Source organism: Streptopelia decaocto, assembly GCF_964273445.1.
Source record: "Streptopelia decaocto genome assembly, chromosome: 1".
Lineage (NCBI taxonomy): Eukaryota > Metazoa > Chordata > Aves > Columbiformes > Columbidae > Streptopelia > Streptopelia decaocto.
The window spans coordinates 116,259,723-116,277,503 of record NC_138663.1 but is presented as its reverse complement, the minus strand read 5'-3'; the positions used below and the strand labels follow the sequence as shown (position 1 = coordinate 116,277,503).

Here is a 17,781-nt window from a genome sequence, read left to right as displayed (position 1 = left end):
ACTTTTCTTTGTTGCTGCCAGACCTTGTATGTTTGCAAAGCATTTGGAGTCAGATTCTAGCTTTCTCACTGCTGTAGAAACACTATTTTCAGCATCATTAATAGTTTTTTATTTGAAGAGGCAAGTTCAGTGTTTCCATCAGATGGCTTGAACTTGGGTAGTTTCTTTACAGTCTTGGTTTGACATACTATTTAAAGCAATTCAGCCGTAGTCTTTAACACAACACAAATTACTTTCCTAGGAAACCTAAACCATATTGCTTCTTTGTCATGAGTCCTGTTGGAAACTTTAATTTGAGAAAGCCTTTGGAACTTTAATATAGTGTTCTTGTACATATATATTAGCCAAGTGTTCTGATGACAGAGCTCGTCTCTTTGTAGCTGGTTTGCACTTAAATTATTAGCTCTGTCTATCCATATGAAGAGGAGGTTGGAAACTGAAGATAATCCTGCTAAATCAAGTAATTACAGGTTTTTCAAAGCTTTCCTACCAAGCTGTTCTTTTGTAATTATCTTCATGCAGTTGTTGAATATTCCTTATCAGCCCGTAGTATCTGTTTATGTATTGTGTGTGTACATATTTGTTCTGTCAATATTCTGTCTTAGTACAATGAACTTTATATAATCTGTGGAGAGAATGAGAAGCATCACTTTCATCTGGTCCATGTTCAGAATGTGCTGTGATACAGTCTTTTGTTTCAGTTTTTAGGCCTCTTTGGAACATCAGTCTGGGTTGAGGGGGAGGGGGACCTTTAAAAGAAACAAATACAAAAACCCCACAAGCCTTCTAAAACTTGAGGTGATCCACTTATAATAGGCTAGTGAATTATGAAAAAATATTCACATCAGAACTTTTAACCAGTGGAAAAATAAGTGGGACCAGAAAGTTTAGCTGTGAGTGATGTTTGAGCTTAAGGACTAAATAAAACCACACCAAAGTGTAGTCATGGCACTGAGCTCTTTTAAAGGTATTTGAAGCCTTTTATCTCAGTTGACTGAGTTTGTCATTGGTATCAAAGAAAAATATTTGTCTACTTTAGTCATCATTTTACGCTGCCCGTGTAGTTAGTGGGTTGGGATAATTTTCTCTAGTGGAAAAAAAAAATAATTGTGGGATATTCATATGCTGCAGTGACAAAGCCTATAAGCATCTTAGAAATTCATAAAGTGTTAGAAAAAATAGATTATTGGGAATTACGGTGTTTTTAGGCAGGCATCGAACTAAAAAATATCGATATTTTATGGTTCGTTTGTATCGGACAGCTGCCACAAAGAGTGCAGGTTCTTCTTGGAAGTCCTGGTAAGGTGGTCATTCTGGTTCTCGTATTGTGCCCATACAGCTTTGCAGCAGAACAGGTGTCCTAGATAGGGGTAAAGGGAAGAGAGAATGGCTATGTTGTCTTGATCTACCAAAATGTCAGGGAGAAAGACAAGGAGGAAAGAATAGAGAAAAATATGGGACCAATAGCATAAAATTTTAAAAATTAGTAGTTTGAACATTCTTGTTTTCTTCTGGACTAAGATACTCAGTCACCTTTGCACTATGCTGTAATCTGACCAAAGGGTGCTTTGGCATTAGCTGTCCATTTCAGTTATTGGCTAATGCAATTTTGAGGATTTTTTCCCCAGGATTAAGTTTATGGTTCTGAGCTGCTATATGGAGATACATCCTGTCCTTGAGCAAAAGATACAGACATGCTTTACTTGATTTATGTAACAAATTTTTGCAGCCATGTTCAGAAGCAAGGATCAATTGAGAAAATTTTGTTCCCCTTTTGCCTGACCTGGCTATCTTAATATTTTGGATGTCAAGTTGATGGACATCAAGTCTTTGAAGTTCATAGAAATGTTTTTAATTTGCACTATCTGAGTAGGTGTTTGATTTAGGCGTATCATAAAACCCTTTTAAGGTGGTTCTCCTTTATTTGCATGTGATATCTGGACAGATACCTCTTTGTCTTAATTTGTTTGTGAACTGTATAGGTAAGTAGACGAAGGGCATGGCTTCTGAACTTTGTAATGTGGAAACAAAGGGAACATGTGCTTTCTCCTTCCCTTTCTCCAGAAGTATTTTTAAACGTATATCATTTGAATATTACTGCTTTCTATTTTCACTAGTTAAAATAAGTGCTACCACTTCGCATACGAAATTACAGGAGTGGTATCACTTAAAGAATTCCTGTGTTTTTTTCTATATTTAGTATGTGTGTTAACATCCAGTAGATTAATTCAGCCTTATATGACATAAAAGCTGAGATAGGTGCTCCAGAGGCTGTAGATTGGCATGTTTTTTTTCTATTGTAAAAAATAGCATAAAGTATTAAAATAAAACAATTAAAAATATTGATTAGATTTATTATACAAATTAGAGAAGTTGTAAAATGTATTTTAAAATAGTACAAATATATATATAAATTTGAAATATTGCAAATCTATTACATCTAATTAGATTAATGTTATTTATAAAATAATTGTATTAGACAAACTTAATATAGTAAATCAAAATATGTACACTTTTTATTGTGTTTTGAGTGATAAAGGATGACTCCTTAAGGCTACTTCCTAGTTGTCAACTCTGTTGAATATTTAGGTTTTATTTAATTCTGTCGATTCTAAAAGAAGAAAAACTTTCTCTAGAAGGCACTTGGTTTTAGTCATGATAGGATTCAAGAATTACTTTTCTTTCTCGTATGTGCACATCCTTTGCCTTTTCAGCTGTGTCTGATCATCTTTTACATTTTGGCTAGGAGCCACTTTCCTTCATTACTGAGAATCCTTTGAGTGAGGGCTTAGTGTTGAGACCTATCACAATGGATTGAGAGCAGCCCTGTGGAGAAGCAGTTGGGGATGTTGGTTGATGAGAAGCTCAACATGAGCTGGCAATGTGTGCTTGCAGCCCAGAAAGCCAGTTGTATCCTGGGCTGCATCAAAAGGAACCTGGCCAGTGGGTCAAGGGAGGTGATTCTGCCTCTCTGCTTTGCTCTGATGAGACCCCACCTGGAGTTCTGTGTCCAGCTTTCGAGCCTCCAACATGAGAAGGGCATGGACTTGTTGGAGAGGGTCCAGAGGAGGGGTGTGAAGATGATGATGAAGGCTGCAGCACCTCTCTTATGCAGACAGGCTGAGACAGTTGGAGTTGTTCAGCCTCAAGAAGAGAGCAGCTTTCCAGTACCTAAAGGGGACCTACAAGAAAGCTGGAGAGGGCCTTTTTACAAGGGCATGTAGTGATAGGACAAAGTGTAATGGCTTTAAAGTGAAAGAGGGTAGATTTACATTAGACATAAGGAAGAAATTCTTCACCATGGGGGTGTTGAAGCACTGGAACAATTTGTCCAAAGAAGATGTGCATGCCCCATCCTGGGAAGCGTTCAAGGCCAGGCGGACGAGGCTTTCAGCAACCTGATCTAGTTGAAGATGTCCCTGCCCATGGCTGGGGGGTTGGACTGGATGAGCTGTAAGGTTCCATCCAACCCAAACCATTCTGTGATTCTGTGATCCACTGAAATAAATTTGCTGCAATACAGTTTTGCTTAGGTATCTGGCCACATTATTCTGTCTCCTTTTTTTTTTTTTTTTCCTTTAAAAACAAGCCAACAAACAACTAAACTCACTGAAACAAAACCAACCAACAAACCAAAACACCCCCTTTCTTCTCCTCCCCCAAACCAAAAAAACCCAAAAAACAACAACAAAACCCACAAAAAAACCTACAAGAAAATTGTTGAAGTAATTTCCAGACTTTTGTGCAGACTTCTGGGGTTTGCTGTAAGTTTGGATTCCAGGCTTACTTATGTTTTTGAAATGTGTCATTCAAAATTCATAGAATTAAGTCAGATACAAGCAAAAATTCCTGTAGTGGTGCTTGGGTTTTTTTTTTTTTTTTTGTTTGTTTGTTTTAAAATAGTATTTTGGAAAGTACATCATGGAGGCAGGAACTACTGATGCTTCAGAGGCTTATATACACAACAGAACGAGACTTCTGCCATGCTTAAGGTGTCTTGAGTCATAGGAATCTTGTACATCATCATTTCAAATCTAGAGTGATCTTTCAGTTTTTTGTTTGTGGATGTGGTTTTTGTTGTGGTTTGGTTTGTTATTTGGGAATGTTGTGCTTTTACTGTTTAGTTCCTGTGAGTTACTCCCCTCACTCCCTGCAGTACAGTAGCAAGTGGTTCACAATTTAATGTGCCTCTTGCCAGTCTTTATGGCCTTTACAAGTCCTTACTACCAACCATTCTTGGTGTTTGTCCTGTGTCAGTGCTGTGCGAGTTTGGACTGCTTATAACTTAGTTTTTAGTGTTCTTGACTTGAGCAGCTCAAATGTGCTTATTATAACAGATGCAGAGTGTAGCTGAGCAGAACCTGAGATGTGATAGTCCTTTGGGTGTTATGTATACGTGGTAGCAGTGTTTGGTCTGTATGCAAAACATAGCTGATGTATTTTGCATCAGGCCTGTTCTCCTTTTTCTTCTAATCCTAGAGGACAGTCTTGCATTGATCATAAAACACATACACCCTCAAAACCAGTGCAGGAGTAAAAAATTTCAAGTTTTAGAGCAAATATGCCATTCTTAAGCTGATAATGTGATGTGGTTGTCTGGAATAGCAGGGTGCTTAAACATTATCATTCAGTAGTTCCTCTGTGTTTTGGAATAATCCTTTTTACTCAAGATGCTGAATTCTGAAACTTTTTTTTGTGGCATACATTGGATTTTTAGGTGCAGTACAGAAAGAGCACTTTGTTATGCTTCAGAGGTAAAATACATGGTTCATTCTTTCAGGCTTCAGCTTGATGGGCTATCATTTTGATGCGGTCATCATGCTGTTGCTAAATCACTAAGCCATGTTTCACTTTCTGTGGGCAGTAATGAGTTGCAAATCAATAGACTGTTCTCCATGAGGTAGCTCAGAGAGATGATGTTACTTGGTATAAGCCAGCATTAACAATATGACTAACATTTGCTTCAGTATTAATTGTAGACATTTGTTTATAGTCTTAAATAAGATTTCATACGATACACTTAATTCAGACATAAGAGGGTGAAGGTGAACGATCATGAATGGTTTGGTTATTTGCTTTCTGGATACTTAAAGCTAAAGTTGGCCTTTTTGGCCACCTGGGCACACTGCTGGCTCATGTTCAGCCGGCTGTCAATTGACACCCCCAGGGCCTTTTCCGCCAGGCAGCTTTCGAGCCACTCTTCCTCGAGCCTGTAGCACTGCCTGGGGTTGTTATGACACCAGTGCAGGACCCAGCACTTGGCCTTGTTGAACCTCATACAGTTGGCCTTGGCCTGTTGATCCAGCCTGTCCAGATCCCTCTGTGTGGCCATCCTACCCTTGTTCAGGTCATTGATAAGGAGATTAAACAGAACTGGCCCCAATACTGAGCCCTGGGGAATGCCACTCATGACTGGCTGCCAACTGGATTTGCATCTGTTCACCACAACTCTTTGGGTCCAGCCAGCCAGCCAGTTTTTTACCAGCAAAGAGCATGCCTGTCGAAGCCATGAGCAGACAGTTTCTCCAGGAGAATGCTGTGGGAAACTGTGTCAAAGGTTTTACTGAAGTCCAGGCAGACAGCATCCACAGCCTTTCCCTCATCTACTAAGCAGGAATGCAATTGTTCAAAGCCCAAGTGATTAAAGCCTAACCACAGGTCCCTGTGTCAGTGTAGGGGCAGTTCCAGGGGGCCTGCACTGTGTTAACAGACCTGATCTTCCTGGTGGCAGCAAGGAGAGCATTGTGGGCAGGGAGATGCTTTGTATTACAAAATCACAGAATGTTTGGAGTTGGAAGGGACCTCTGGAGATCATCTAGTCCAACCGACCTGCTAAAGCAGGTTCACCCAGAGCAGATCGCACAGGAATGTGTCCAGGTGGGTTTTGAATGTCTCTAGAGAAGGAGGCTCCACAACCTCTTTGGGCAGCCCAGAATAATGGGGAGACAGAAATCAGACCCAGTAAAGCACAGAACATGTGCTAATGCTCATTTTCTCATAGTAGGCCTAGCTACAGAAGGGATGTGAACCACTGTCTAACCAGTCTTCTGGTTTGTGAAGGTTAAATTCTGAGGATTTTAAAATATACTTTGTTTAGCCAATGACTCCGGCTAAGTACCTTGTTTAGTTTTCAGAGTTGGGTAAGCTATATGGATGATACTCTCTTTGGTATATGGATTATGTAGCTTATGTAGAAAATTGTCACAGGAAGTTGTAACAGCATATGTATTATGTGCCTTCTTAAAAGTGTTGTATTAGGTTGTGAGAACATGTGATTTAATGTATTAAGTGCTAGACTATGGTTTCCACATAGCAGACAAGACTACATCTTTTTACTCAAAAAAACCCCAAACCATTAATATTATGGCTTATTAATATTTTCTGTAATTTGCACATGATAATAAAGTGATGCCTTTCACTTTTAGGTGCTGGAGATCAGAATTTATTTACTTCCCTGTATCCTACACTTTCTCAGCAGCTTCCTAGAGAACCCATGGAATGGAGGAGGTAAACTTATATTTGATTCTGTCATACTGTTTCAGTGTGTGGTTTTAGACTTGGGAAAGTGTGAGTTTTTTTGTACTCTGAGAAGCTCTTACCATAACTTGAGCTGAATGTAGCAACTGACATGATGAAAGGAGAACTTAGATAATCAAGGTGAATGCCATGGGCTTCAGGATGATGATTTCCGTACTTCGCCTGTTGAACTTCATCTAAAGAAAAATGGTAGTAATGCTGTGTTTCTCTTTTTGGTTTTGTGGTTTGTGGCTTTATCTTTGTGTGTGCTTTGATGTGCTTTGGCAGCAGTGTTCTCAAAGTGACATGCTTTCTTCTTAATTAGAATATAGGTAGAACTTACGTGCAATTAGATGTATTTTCCTGCAAAAAGTTTGGTACGGAATGCTGTTTTCTGACTGGAAAAAACAATTTTGGGCATTTTCTTATTTGGAATCTTTTACTTTTAGAGGTCTAAAAGGCACAGAAAATCTTTTAATAAAAGCTGAAAAGCTTCTAGCTCCTGTTCTTGCAAAAAGGAGCAACTATTTTATTTCAAGTGATATGAAATTTTAGTTAACTTTATACAAACTGCAGTAAGTGTGGTTTGAGTTTTCTTTGTCAGTATTTGTCCACCAAAATACATGCTCATTTTTGTATTCTGCTGGGTATGTCTCATGACTAATTTCAGTTTCTAAACTTTGTAGGTCTTATGGCCGTGCTCCGAAGATGATTCATCTAGAATCCAACTTCGTTCAGTTCAAAGAGGAGCTACTACCCAAAGAGGGGAATAAGGCCCTTTTGACTTTTCCTTTTCTCCATATTTATTGGACAGAATGTTGTGTAAGTGTTAGGAAAACAGCATGAAAAACTGAGTACTCAGATTTTAAAATGAAGTTGTTTTGACTTTCTGCTTGTCCTCTCTGTTATTTTTAATTTGTTTTCCATGCTTACTTTTACAATAAGTCTGCATTGCATAAGCATGCATACCCAATGTGTTGGAAGTGAAACTTAGTCAGCTTGAGTACTTTTTACCATAAGCCATATTTCTTTGTACTGTTGCTTGACACTAAGAGGACGGGCTTTTGAATAACCTGTTTTTGGTACTTTGTCACAAAAAACCCCAAGATCTAAGAGTGTTACTGCAGTAGCACAGCACACTTGCTTTGTAATACAGAAATGTGGCCAGATTATTTCAGGGATGATTGAATTATTCACAAGATTAAATCTTAAGATGTGTATTTTTTCTTCAGTTCATCTTCCATATGTGTCAGGTATTAGTACATGTCAGCAGTCTAAAGTGGGCAAGATTTGGAATGTCTCCATCTTGTTTATCTGCAGTTCACTACTTTTTGATTGGTGTCTTATGACCAATCAAAAAGTATCCAGAACAGCCTTAAGAGCTGTCTGAACTGATCTGTGTAAAACTATCCTAGAAGCCAGAAAAGTGCCAGACTTCTGTTTTTGTTTTATTTTTATTTTATTTTATTTTATTTTATTTTATTTTATTTTATTTTATTTTATTTTATTTTATTTTATTTTATTTTATTTTATTTTATTTTATTTTATTTTATTTTATTTTATTTTATTTATTTTTATTTTTATGAAAAAGCTTTTAAACAGTTTAACATTTGAGCAGTATCAGACGGCACAGATGTTGCTCTTCTGGTACTATGTGAGAATAAAACAGTTGAGCTTTGTAATTTCAGGCATGTTTTTGTCTCGTTTGATTTCTTTCAGTAAATTAATTTATTGTCACTAAGATATGCCTTTCTGTTTGTCTTCTATTGGACAAAAGTTTGCCTTTTGAGATTGTTCAGAATGTCTGTTTGATTTGATGATTCACTACTTCTCATCCCAGGACACAGAAGTGTACAAAACTACAGTCAAGGATGACATCACCAAGTGGCAGAATGTTCTCAAAGCTCACAACTCAGTAGACTGGCTAATTGTGGTAGTTGAGAGTGATGCCAAGAAAAAGAACAAAACAAATATCCTTCCCCGAACCTCTATAGTAGATAAAATAAGAAATGACTTCTGTAACAAACAAAGTGACAGGTAAGCATTCTTTTACTTGCAAACATGTTCATCTTTGATTAGAGTGCTGATATAAGAACTCGTCTCCCCGTGTAATGATTTCCTTGCTCATTAAAGGATTTTCCTTGATGTCCAGTATTCGTACTGATGGTACCGTAAGACCTGTGCTTTGAAGAAGGCTGACACCAACAATAAAGGGAGAAGTTAATTTTCAGCTCTTCTTGGGTTTGTGGTGGCTTTGAAATGTGTCTCAGAAAGCCTTCCAGTATCTGCTCCTGGCTAAGAGAGGTTTAAGGGGAACAGTGTGGTGATAATAAGTTTTTAGAAATTCAGGATTTTTTGTTTGCTTAGCTGCTTACAAAAGTGTTACCAGAATTCCAGGTAGTGGGAGTGAGGTGAGGGCAGAATATGAAGTCAATAGGCTTATTTTTTACCATTGTATTTTTCTGCCTTTCACTTGATCACCTTTCCACTATGAGATAATTGACTTAAAACTAGTTTCCTCAGATGTTTTTATTCTAAGGAAAATAACTGTATATATGAAACTGTTCCTGCTTTTATTAAAGTCAAAACACTACACAAATCTTAATTTGAAACCAACATTAATAGATACTGTCTTCTTTATTCTGAAACATTGAACTGAATCTATATTATTACCTTTTTTTATATTAACCTCCAAAGTTAACTTTGAATGGGAGATTTTCCCCCTAAGAATGAGTGACAGGGTAAACATTTGAAGTTGAAAAGGGTGGATGGAAGCACTCATTGTACCTTGGTGCAAACTGATATTGACTGGCAGGTCAGCATGTTATGACACGCGGTATGTTGATAGCACTTTCTTTGTGCCTAGACAGTGTTTGGTATCTTACAGGATTACTTGGACAAATAGTTTCAACAGCTGTGATTCAGCTTGCTTTTGGTTTCTAACTGATGGATTTGCTCAGTTTAATTATTTTGCCATAGGATAAAATGACTTTTCTAATTAAAAATGGTCTGTTACTTGGATGAGAGATCTTCTTGCCTTTAAATATATCAGTAATTTTTTGAATGTTACTAAATTGTGATAGAAAAACTGAGGAAAGAGAATGTTCTCAAAAAGGATCGTTTATTTGTGAATTAATGGGATCTGTTTATTTATTTATATTCCAAGAAAAGCAGTTTTACCACATAGAATGTGTAAAAACAAATTGAGATACTGTAAGTATGTATTATGGATGATTATTTTAAGTGACTTAGGAAAGGCTAACTGTATGTGATCTAATGGATCTCGATATGTATTTTGCATAATCCTTGCCAGGAGTAACTATAATTACTGTTCTGCTGATTGTATTGTAAAGCAGACTTCTTTTCTTGGGTAGATACAGCACTACTTAAGTTTAATTGGAATAATGTATCCATTATTTGCTTCAGAAAAAGTAAAGCTTTACAGTACTCATTTTGTGGAAAACACTGAATTTTCTCCATAAACTATATTATAGCCTTAAACATACATGGAAAAGTACTGAAAAAGCCACCCAAACCCAGCCAAACAAAAAAAAAATCCCCAAACCCCAATGTACCCTCCCATCCCTAAACAAACGTACATAACCCTCAGTCTTGTTTTTTTTCCACTGATTAGAGTTGAATTAAAAACTGAATTTTGTTATTTTGAATCTGTCAGGTGTGCATAATATTCAACTCTGCATTTGTATGTGAATTTTATGTTTGCCTCCTCAAAAATACATTTCATCAATCTCTTTACAGATGTGTGGTACTTTCTGACCCTTTGAAAGACTCTTCCCGTTCTCAGGAATCTTGGAATGCCTTCCTGACCAAACTCAGGACATTGCTTCTCATGTCTTTTACCAAAAACTTAGGCAAGTTTGAAGATGACATGAGAACTTTGAGAGAGAAAAGGACTGAGCCAGGGTGGAGCTTCTGCGAGTATTTCATGGTCCAGGTAAGAGTCTCTTTTTATTGACAAAAGTACTTGAGTCCCGGTTTTAGTAGTGGATTTTTTTGTTGTCGTTGACTTTCTACTACTTTTAATGTTCTGTTCATTCTTTGAGGGTTGGCCAGGACATATGAAGACTGCTACAAAAGCAGCATTTTTAGATCTTGTTTGCAGCAGGTTTGTATTATGTTGTAATGCAGTGCTGTTACAGAAGCAGAATATTTTCAGGCTTGTCAGAGTTACAGGAACCTTGACTGAAGCGAACAGATTGCATCTAGGAAGTGGTTTAGTAGTTGCTTTTGACTTTTGGGTGAATGTCCCATTACTGTGCCTGTGCAAAGACACCCAGACTTGTAATTTATATTTAATGGGGGCAGGCTGTAACACCAGACATGACTAATATCAGTAATGTGCTCCCTGTATTGCTTGTGTGTCAAAAGGAAGAACTGGCTTTCGTCTTTGAGATGCTGCAGCAATTTGAGGATGCACTAGTGCAGTACGATGAACTGGATGCCTTGTTTTCTCAATATGTTGTCAACTTTGGGGCTGGTGGTAAGTGTCTTAAAACATTAAATATATGTATAAGGATATTACTTTTTTCACTATACTTCTGTTAAAACAAGCCAATGCTTTGAGTGCCAAATGTGTTCATGGGAGAAAAAGATGGTACATTACAATGAAGATGCCCTGGGCAGTTTGTGTTCTTGTTTTACGCTGTATGCAAACTCAAGTGTACATCAGCTATTCTATTAAAGTTTTCTTTTTCATCTCTGAGGCTTAGATGCAACATTTAATGAAAACTTGCATTTTGCTCTTATTCAAGGATCGTTACAAACAGAGTCCTGAAACTCTGTAATTACCTAAGTATCGATCTCACTGTGATACAGTTGCTGCTTTCAGAGCTTGCTGCTAAGTTATTCAGTAAAGAGCTTCCTGGAAAAATGCATTCAGTTTTGCCTCAAATTACATGAGACATTTGGTAATCACTACAAAACTGAATAGAAATATGTGTTTAATCTGCACTACAGAAGATTTAACTTTCTCTTCAAGAAAAGTACTGTGCAAGAAGTATCAAATAACTTTAAACTGTTTTAACGAGCTAAAGCATGTGGTGTTATTTAACAGTTTTAATAGGGTTTGTGTTATGAATCTGATAAAAAAATATAGTGCAGCAGTAATCACAGTGAAATGTTTGTCCTGACTGAACCTGATGCTATACCTGAAAGTGAGGGCACATCTATCAATGGTGGCTGAGTAAGAAATATATAAGAAGATAAGTCTTGTTTGTTTTGAGCTTCAGGTGGGCTTAATTGCTGAGGAATACATTACAAATTGGCTGCCACTATACTAATAACAAATAACCAATTAAGACAAAATGCCCACGGGGTTTGAATGTTCTGAAATTCAGTTATTGAGTTAGCTGTGGAAGTTCTGCTGTTTTTTTGTTTTGTTTTTGAAGTCAAGACATTAAGTCATTTATCTATATGATAAACTTTAGAAGGAACAAACCAGCTCACGACCTCTGGAGGGAGGAAGAAGAGGCTTTGATAGAAAGCAGTGGTTGATTCTTGGATATTAACTTTATTTACTTAGATGGTGCAAACTGGCTGACATTTTTTTGCCAGCCAGTGAGGAGCTGGAATGGTTTAATTCTCCGAAAACCAATAGACATGGAGAAGAGAGAGCTAATTCAGAATCAAGAAGCTACTCTACTGGACTTGCGTAGTTACCTATTTTCTCGCCAGTGCACGTTATTAATCTTCCTGCAGAGGCCATGGGAGGTTTCCCAGCGAGCATTGGAGCTTCTTCACAACTGTGTGCAAGAACTCAAGCTATTAGAAGTGAGTCAGTGTCATATATTCCATTATGTAAATGATTTTATCCAATTATGATATAACAAGATTTTTGAAGTTCAGATGTCGGGGACCAGAATACAGTAAGCACTGGCTGTGAGATATCAAAATGCTGCTGTAATAACAGATTGTAACAATGCTACAGTTGAATGTTTTCTTCATGAGGATGTCTTTGGAAAGACATTTGGAGACATCACATCTGAAAACCAAACCTGTATTTACTTAAAGTATTCTAATCTTCACCTGGAAAGTTAACTTCTTAAGATGGTAGGTAATTTGTCTGCTTCTTTCCTGGATTTATTACCAGTCTCTTGAATTATACTTCCCATAATTTCAATCAATAAGAGTGTTGCATTGTAGGAAATGAGGCAGAGTGATTAATATGCTGATATGCAGGCTAGTGGTCTGTAACAAAAAGCAGTTTTGTCCTAGAAACAGTATCTACAGTGGGGCTTCTTACTACCATGCAAGTTGTATGCTGCTTTGATTGCCTTTTGTGGTTCTTACTTTGCAATTCCATTTGGTGTCCAGCAATGCTCTTTTGTGTTATATCTCTGTCTCTGGCTATCTCATTCAGTGACAGAAGAAGAGACAGAGAAAAAGTGACAGCACTTGAAGCTTTTTGTTCTATTGCATGCCTCTATACTTCACCCCTCCTTCCTCCATACTTTAGTTTCTACTGGTGTGTTTTAATCCTCTAAAGAGGCTTTTTCAGAGATGTTGTATACTGATCATCCTCTTTGTATGACCACAGATATCTATGAATTGAAATACATCTTTAAGAGCAGTGTAGTGTGCATGAGAATATTTCTGGGTTTCACCTTGTAACTCATAAGTGTCCTTAATCCTGTGGCTGTCTGGTTCTCTGTTAATTTTATCTGTGCTATTATAGCAGCAGCTGCTAACTTTTGCCTGTCTGACATTGTGGTAGTAAGTTCCATAAGTTCCATCTGTTCATTTGCATTTAACAACAGAAAATCTGCTTCAGAGGTATTGCCGACACCTTCATATATTCTAAAACTAACATGCAATTCCTATATATGGTATGTTTTATGTGTGTTTTGAGGTAGTTTTTTTTTTTTTTTTTTCTTTCCAAAATAAATACATCCAACTGTCTAAATCTCTGAAGGTGCTTCCTGCAGTTCCCTTTTTGCTCCACCCCAAGCCTGTCCTGTGCCTCCAATGTTTGGAGCTCTTCTCTGCACCGTCTCTTATTTCTGCTGTTTCTCTCTTGATGTGGTGACCCAAACTGAATGCAGGTGTTCAGGCTATGAGGCAGTAACACTTACTTGTGCATACCATGTAGTTATCCCTGTTGTGATCCTTCTTCTTAATACTAGACAAACCTCTTAATGTGGCTGCTTGTCACTGAGCACATAGCAGAAATATAAACTACTCTGCTCTTGTGATCTTTCTTTTCCTGAAAATTCTTTCAGAACGCAGACTTTTTTAACAAATATATTGTGCTTGCAGGTTGTGCTTGCTTTCCTATTATGTTAGTCATTTACCTCGTTTATTGTGGGTTTCAAGACTTACATGGTCTTTCTAAAAGGAAGATTTTTACATTGTTTATGAAGAGGATTTTGGGACACCATTATCATGATTATATTCCAGATCTTTAGTTATGTTCATCTTTATCTTGATTCTTGAGGTATTCTAGTATCAAACTCTTCTGTCTTTCTTATTATGTCTTGACTGATAATCTCTTGTTGGTCTTTTAATTGTGTGTTTCTTTTAGTTTATTCATTTGTTTTTATCTCCATTCTTTAAGCAATCTGTCATGGACAAATAATTATCCTTTGATTCACAAACTTATTGTTGTGGAGGACACTTTCTTTTTTCAGGTTTTTGAATCTACTTCTTAGTGTACTTTTAATTTCAGTCTCAGTTAGATCTGATGTCTCCTTAGGAAAGCAGTAGTATATATGCAGATTTTTATTTCCTAATTCTGCTTTCATTAGGCTTAGTTTCCCAGTTTTGGGATTTTTTCCAAGTACTAGTACCTATTAGTCCTCTTTTCCTTCTCTTTCATCTTGGTGAATGTATCAAATCTAGTTAATATGTTCACTGTTTAGTTGCTTAGCTGTCCTTGTTTCATGAGCTAATATACACAAATTATTCAGGGGTTAATGAGAGTTGGCCAGTTTTTTGCGTATTCTTAGAGTAACCTCTTCTAAGAGGCTCTGCTACGTTGTATCAAGAAAAGTTTTTGCTGAAGTATTGTCTCATCTGACGAACGTTTGTTTCCCAGTTAATTTTATCTGTTCATCTTCAGGTCTCTGTTCCTCCTGGAGCTTTGGATTGTTGGGTATTTTTGAGTTGTTTGGAAGTCTTACAAAGAATAGAAGGCTGCTGTGATAGGGCTCAAATAGAAGCAAATGTTTCCCACACGGTTGGCTTGTGGAGCTATGCCACTGAGAAGGTGAGCAAATGATGTGTTGCAGTGGTGGTATTACAAACCTGAAGTAGACCATTTGTTTCCATGGAACAGATTTTGCACTTGTTATTGTGAACTTCAATAAGGGGTTCTGTATCTTGTCTTGAATCTAGCATAGATGAGACATCCAAGTTTATATCCACTTTTCATACTATCAGATGAGGCTTGGGAATAACTAGGGTGTGTTTACCTCTTTGTCTCTCCCTCCCTTACCACTGGCTAATTAAATTCCAGAATGAGTTCAGTCCATGTTGACTGAGAGAAGGAGCATGAATTTCAGTTATAGCAGGAAAAGCTGCCCAGATTTGGATGTATTTACCATTATAATTAGAGAGGCAGCAGTCTGTTTACATACTTCATTATTATGCTAGTAATAGACCCCTAACTTCACTTGAACTGTAACCCTTGGTGGTCTGTGGAAGAGACAAATAAGTAATAATTTGCAATTTTTCAGTTCCTGCCCCTTACCATAAGTTAAGTGGCCTTTTCAGTTTGGTTAAGCCCCTTCCCTAATTATATGAGTGCCTTTTCAAGTTCCACATAACTCTGTTTCTGTGAAACAGTTGGTGTCTAAGGTTGCTACTACTTTCCACTGTTGCAAAACAGCTTAGAAAGGTGACAAACTCCAGAAACTACTGAAATGGCATACTGTGATCCTTGTGGATGTTTTTGGATACCAGCATAGGCTCATCCTCTTGTTTGTATAACCTGTAGAATATTTTCCATTTATTTTAATTCATAGTTTGTTCATATTTCAGTAGACTTAGAAATCCTCTAACTGGCCCTAGGGAGTCCTTGTTTTATTACAAAAGCATAGAAAAAAAAATTTACCTTGAGTTTCTGCTGTTAAAAAAAAAAAAAGGGTGGGGGGAGAAAATGAGAATAAAGGAAACAAAGTGTTGTTGAAAGTGGTGATGGGAACATCAGATTCTTCTGATGCACCTTACGTATTTCTGTGGAAGGTATATACCTGGGTTGGAAATGTTCCTCCCGTTCATGGCTCTTCTGACACAAAGGGTAAAGGGAAAAATTTTAGGATAAAGAGTAGCAGTAGGGTGGAACAGACTGAATGGCAACTAGTGACAAAAGTGGAATAAAAAACCCAAAGTTAATGGCCATCTCTATTTTATATGGTGTAGAGTAATATGACAAGCGGAGGCCTTTTTTTTTTTTTTTTTTTTTTTTTCCTTTTTTTAATCAAATAACCAGCAGAACTGGACTTCTCTAAGGCAGTATCCTTTGCTGACTTCTGGGGATCAAGTGTACCAGCTGCTGTCTGGAAGGGCTTTTATGGTAGTTGTGTGACACTGTTTTAATCCTGTTAGCTGCGCTAATCATGTCTTTTTCAATAAGGTTTTCACCTGAGTACAAATATTTTGGGTAAATTTGCAAGCTTGTCTAATCAGTGTACTGGAGACAGCCTGTCTTTCTTGATTATATAGTTTTCAAAAATACAGTCACAGTTATTGGAAATTATCTCTGGCGATAACTGCCAAACGTTTCAAGTTTGTCCATGTTTATAAGGAAAGCCAGAAGGATTTATTCTGATTAAGTGTTATGCATGTGGGGGGGTGTGTGTATATGATGTGTTCCAATGTTATTTGAGTCAGTAACTGTTATGCAATTTAATTCTTAATAAAATTAAATTCTACTCTGAGAATAATAGTTACTTTTCAAAGGTTCTCTACTTTTTTTCCATGAAGCAACTTTAATACAGATCTTATAAGCATTATAGTATGACAACAGTGGAAATGTATTGTAGGAAGGATGTAGTAGAATAAAAGGAGTTTAATGTTAATTTTGTAGCCTACTGAAAGCAAGCATTTGGTTTCTCTTACAGTTAAAATCTCTGGGTTATCTGTGTGGACTTGTGTCAGAGAAGGGACCCAATTCAGAAGACCTTAACAGAACTGTTGATCTGTTAGCAGGTTTGGGAGCAGAACGCCCTGAAACAGGTATTACCAGGAATGTACGCATTCTTTCTAATAAGTGACATTGTCTTAAATGTATAGCATATACATACATCAGTAATAATGATTTCCAAGTATCCCTACATATATATAACATTGGGAGAACTCTATTATCTCTCTTATGAGTTCTTTTAATGTGTGTCTACTACTTTAAATTATCAATGCATCTGCTGTTGCAAGTATAAGTTTTTCCATTAATGCTGCATTTATCAACATTTAGGTAAATAGTCTTGAACTGTACCTGTTTTGAGTAAAGCTTATAATACTTTCAGACAAGTATTAAAAGTAAAATTATTGGAAAAAGAAATGGACCATCCTTGATCTGCTGCAAATAGATAACCTGCAACTGAAGTGATATTATCTGAGTTGAAGTGATGTTATCTGAGTGGCTGAGCAATCAAATTTATTTACTCCTTCTGGATTTTCTCACTCACAAAGATATTTCTGAAAGGAAGAAGCTTTCATATGTTAAATATGCTCAGGCAATTACTATCTTTGAAGTATTAGCTTGCAGGCTGATGATTTACTTGCTCTTGCAGGTATGATGATGTGTGATTCTTAATTCAGTACTATGGTGCCTTTTGTATTTATACAAAACAAGGGCTTTTTTCTTCTAGAAATATTGACACATTTGGTCTGGCAAGGGCTTTTAAATTGAGCAAGCTACTTCAGGAAAAGCTTGGTCTTGCTAAGCATTTTCCTTTGAAGTACGTTGTTTAAGGTAGTAAACTGTCTTTAAATGACAGCATACTTCTTCATGCTGATTTCTAAATCCAGCAGTGGGGAACTGTGAGAATATTACTCTTAGCACAATATGATATTTAAGTACAATTGCATGTGTTTCTGAGTTGAACAAATGTTATGAAATATTGTGTGGAGAATTTAGTACAGTTACTATATTGCTGCTTGCCTTTACACTGCTACACTGAACGTTGCTCACGTGTGCACGCACAAACACAGAGTTGTAAAACAGCCTTTCTTGATCTCTTTTTAGAGTCTGGGGAAAAAACCTCATGATCTGTCCCTAATTGTTAGGGGCATTTCCCCTGTAAAGTT

General features: G+C 37.0%; 1 protein-coding gene across 3 annotated transcripts in view; it reads left to right on the top strand.

Annotated features, from left to right (window-relative positions):
- Positions 1-17,781, top strand: part of TRAPPC10 (trafficking protein particle complex subunit 10) — a 44,823-nt gene that overhangs the window by 3,831 nt on the left and 23,211 nt on the right. For 2 of the 3 annotated variants that reach the window (XM_082076286.1, XM_082076287.1), the window contains exons 2-9: positions 6,426-6,507; positions 7,203-7,338; positions 8,357-8,553; positions 10,276-10,471; positions 10,906-11,017; positions 12,059-12,306; positions 14,594-14,740; positions 16,596-16,710. In XM_082076286.1, the coding sequence (XP_081932412.1) occupies positions 6,426-6,507; positions 7,203-7,338; positions 8,357-8,553; positions 10,276-10,471; positions 10,906-11,017; positions 12,059-12,306; positions 14,594-14,740; positions 16,596-16,710 (1,233 nt within the window). Of the gene's footprint in view, positions 1-6,425; positions 6,508-7,202; positions 7,339-8,356; positions 8,554-10,275; positions 10,472-10,905; positions 11,018-12,058; positions 12,307-14,593; positions 14,741-16,595; positions 16,711-17,781 lie in introns of those variants that run through there. The other variant, XM_082076288.1, reaches the window with a different exon arrangement.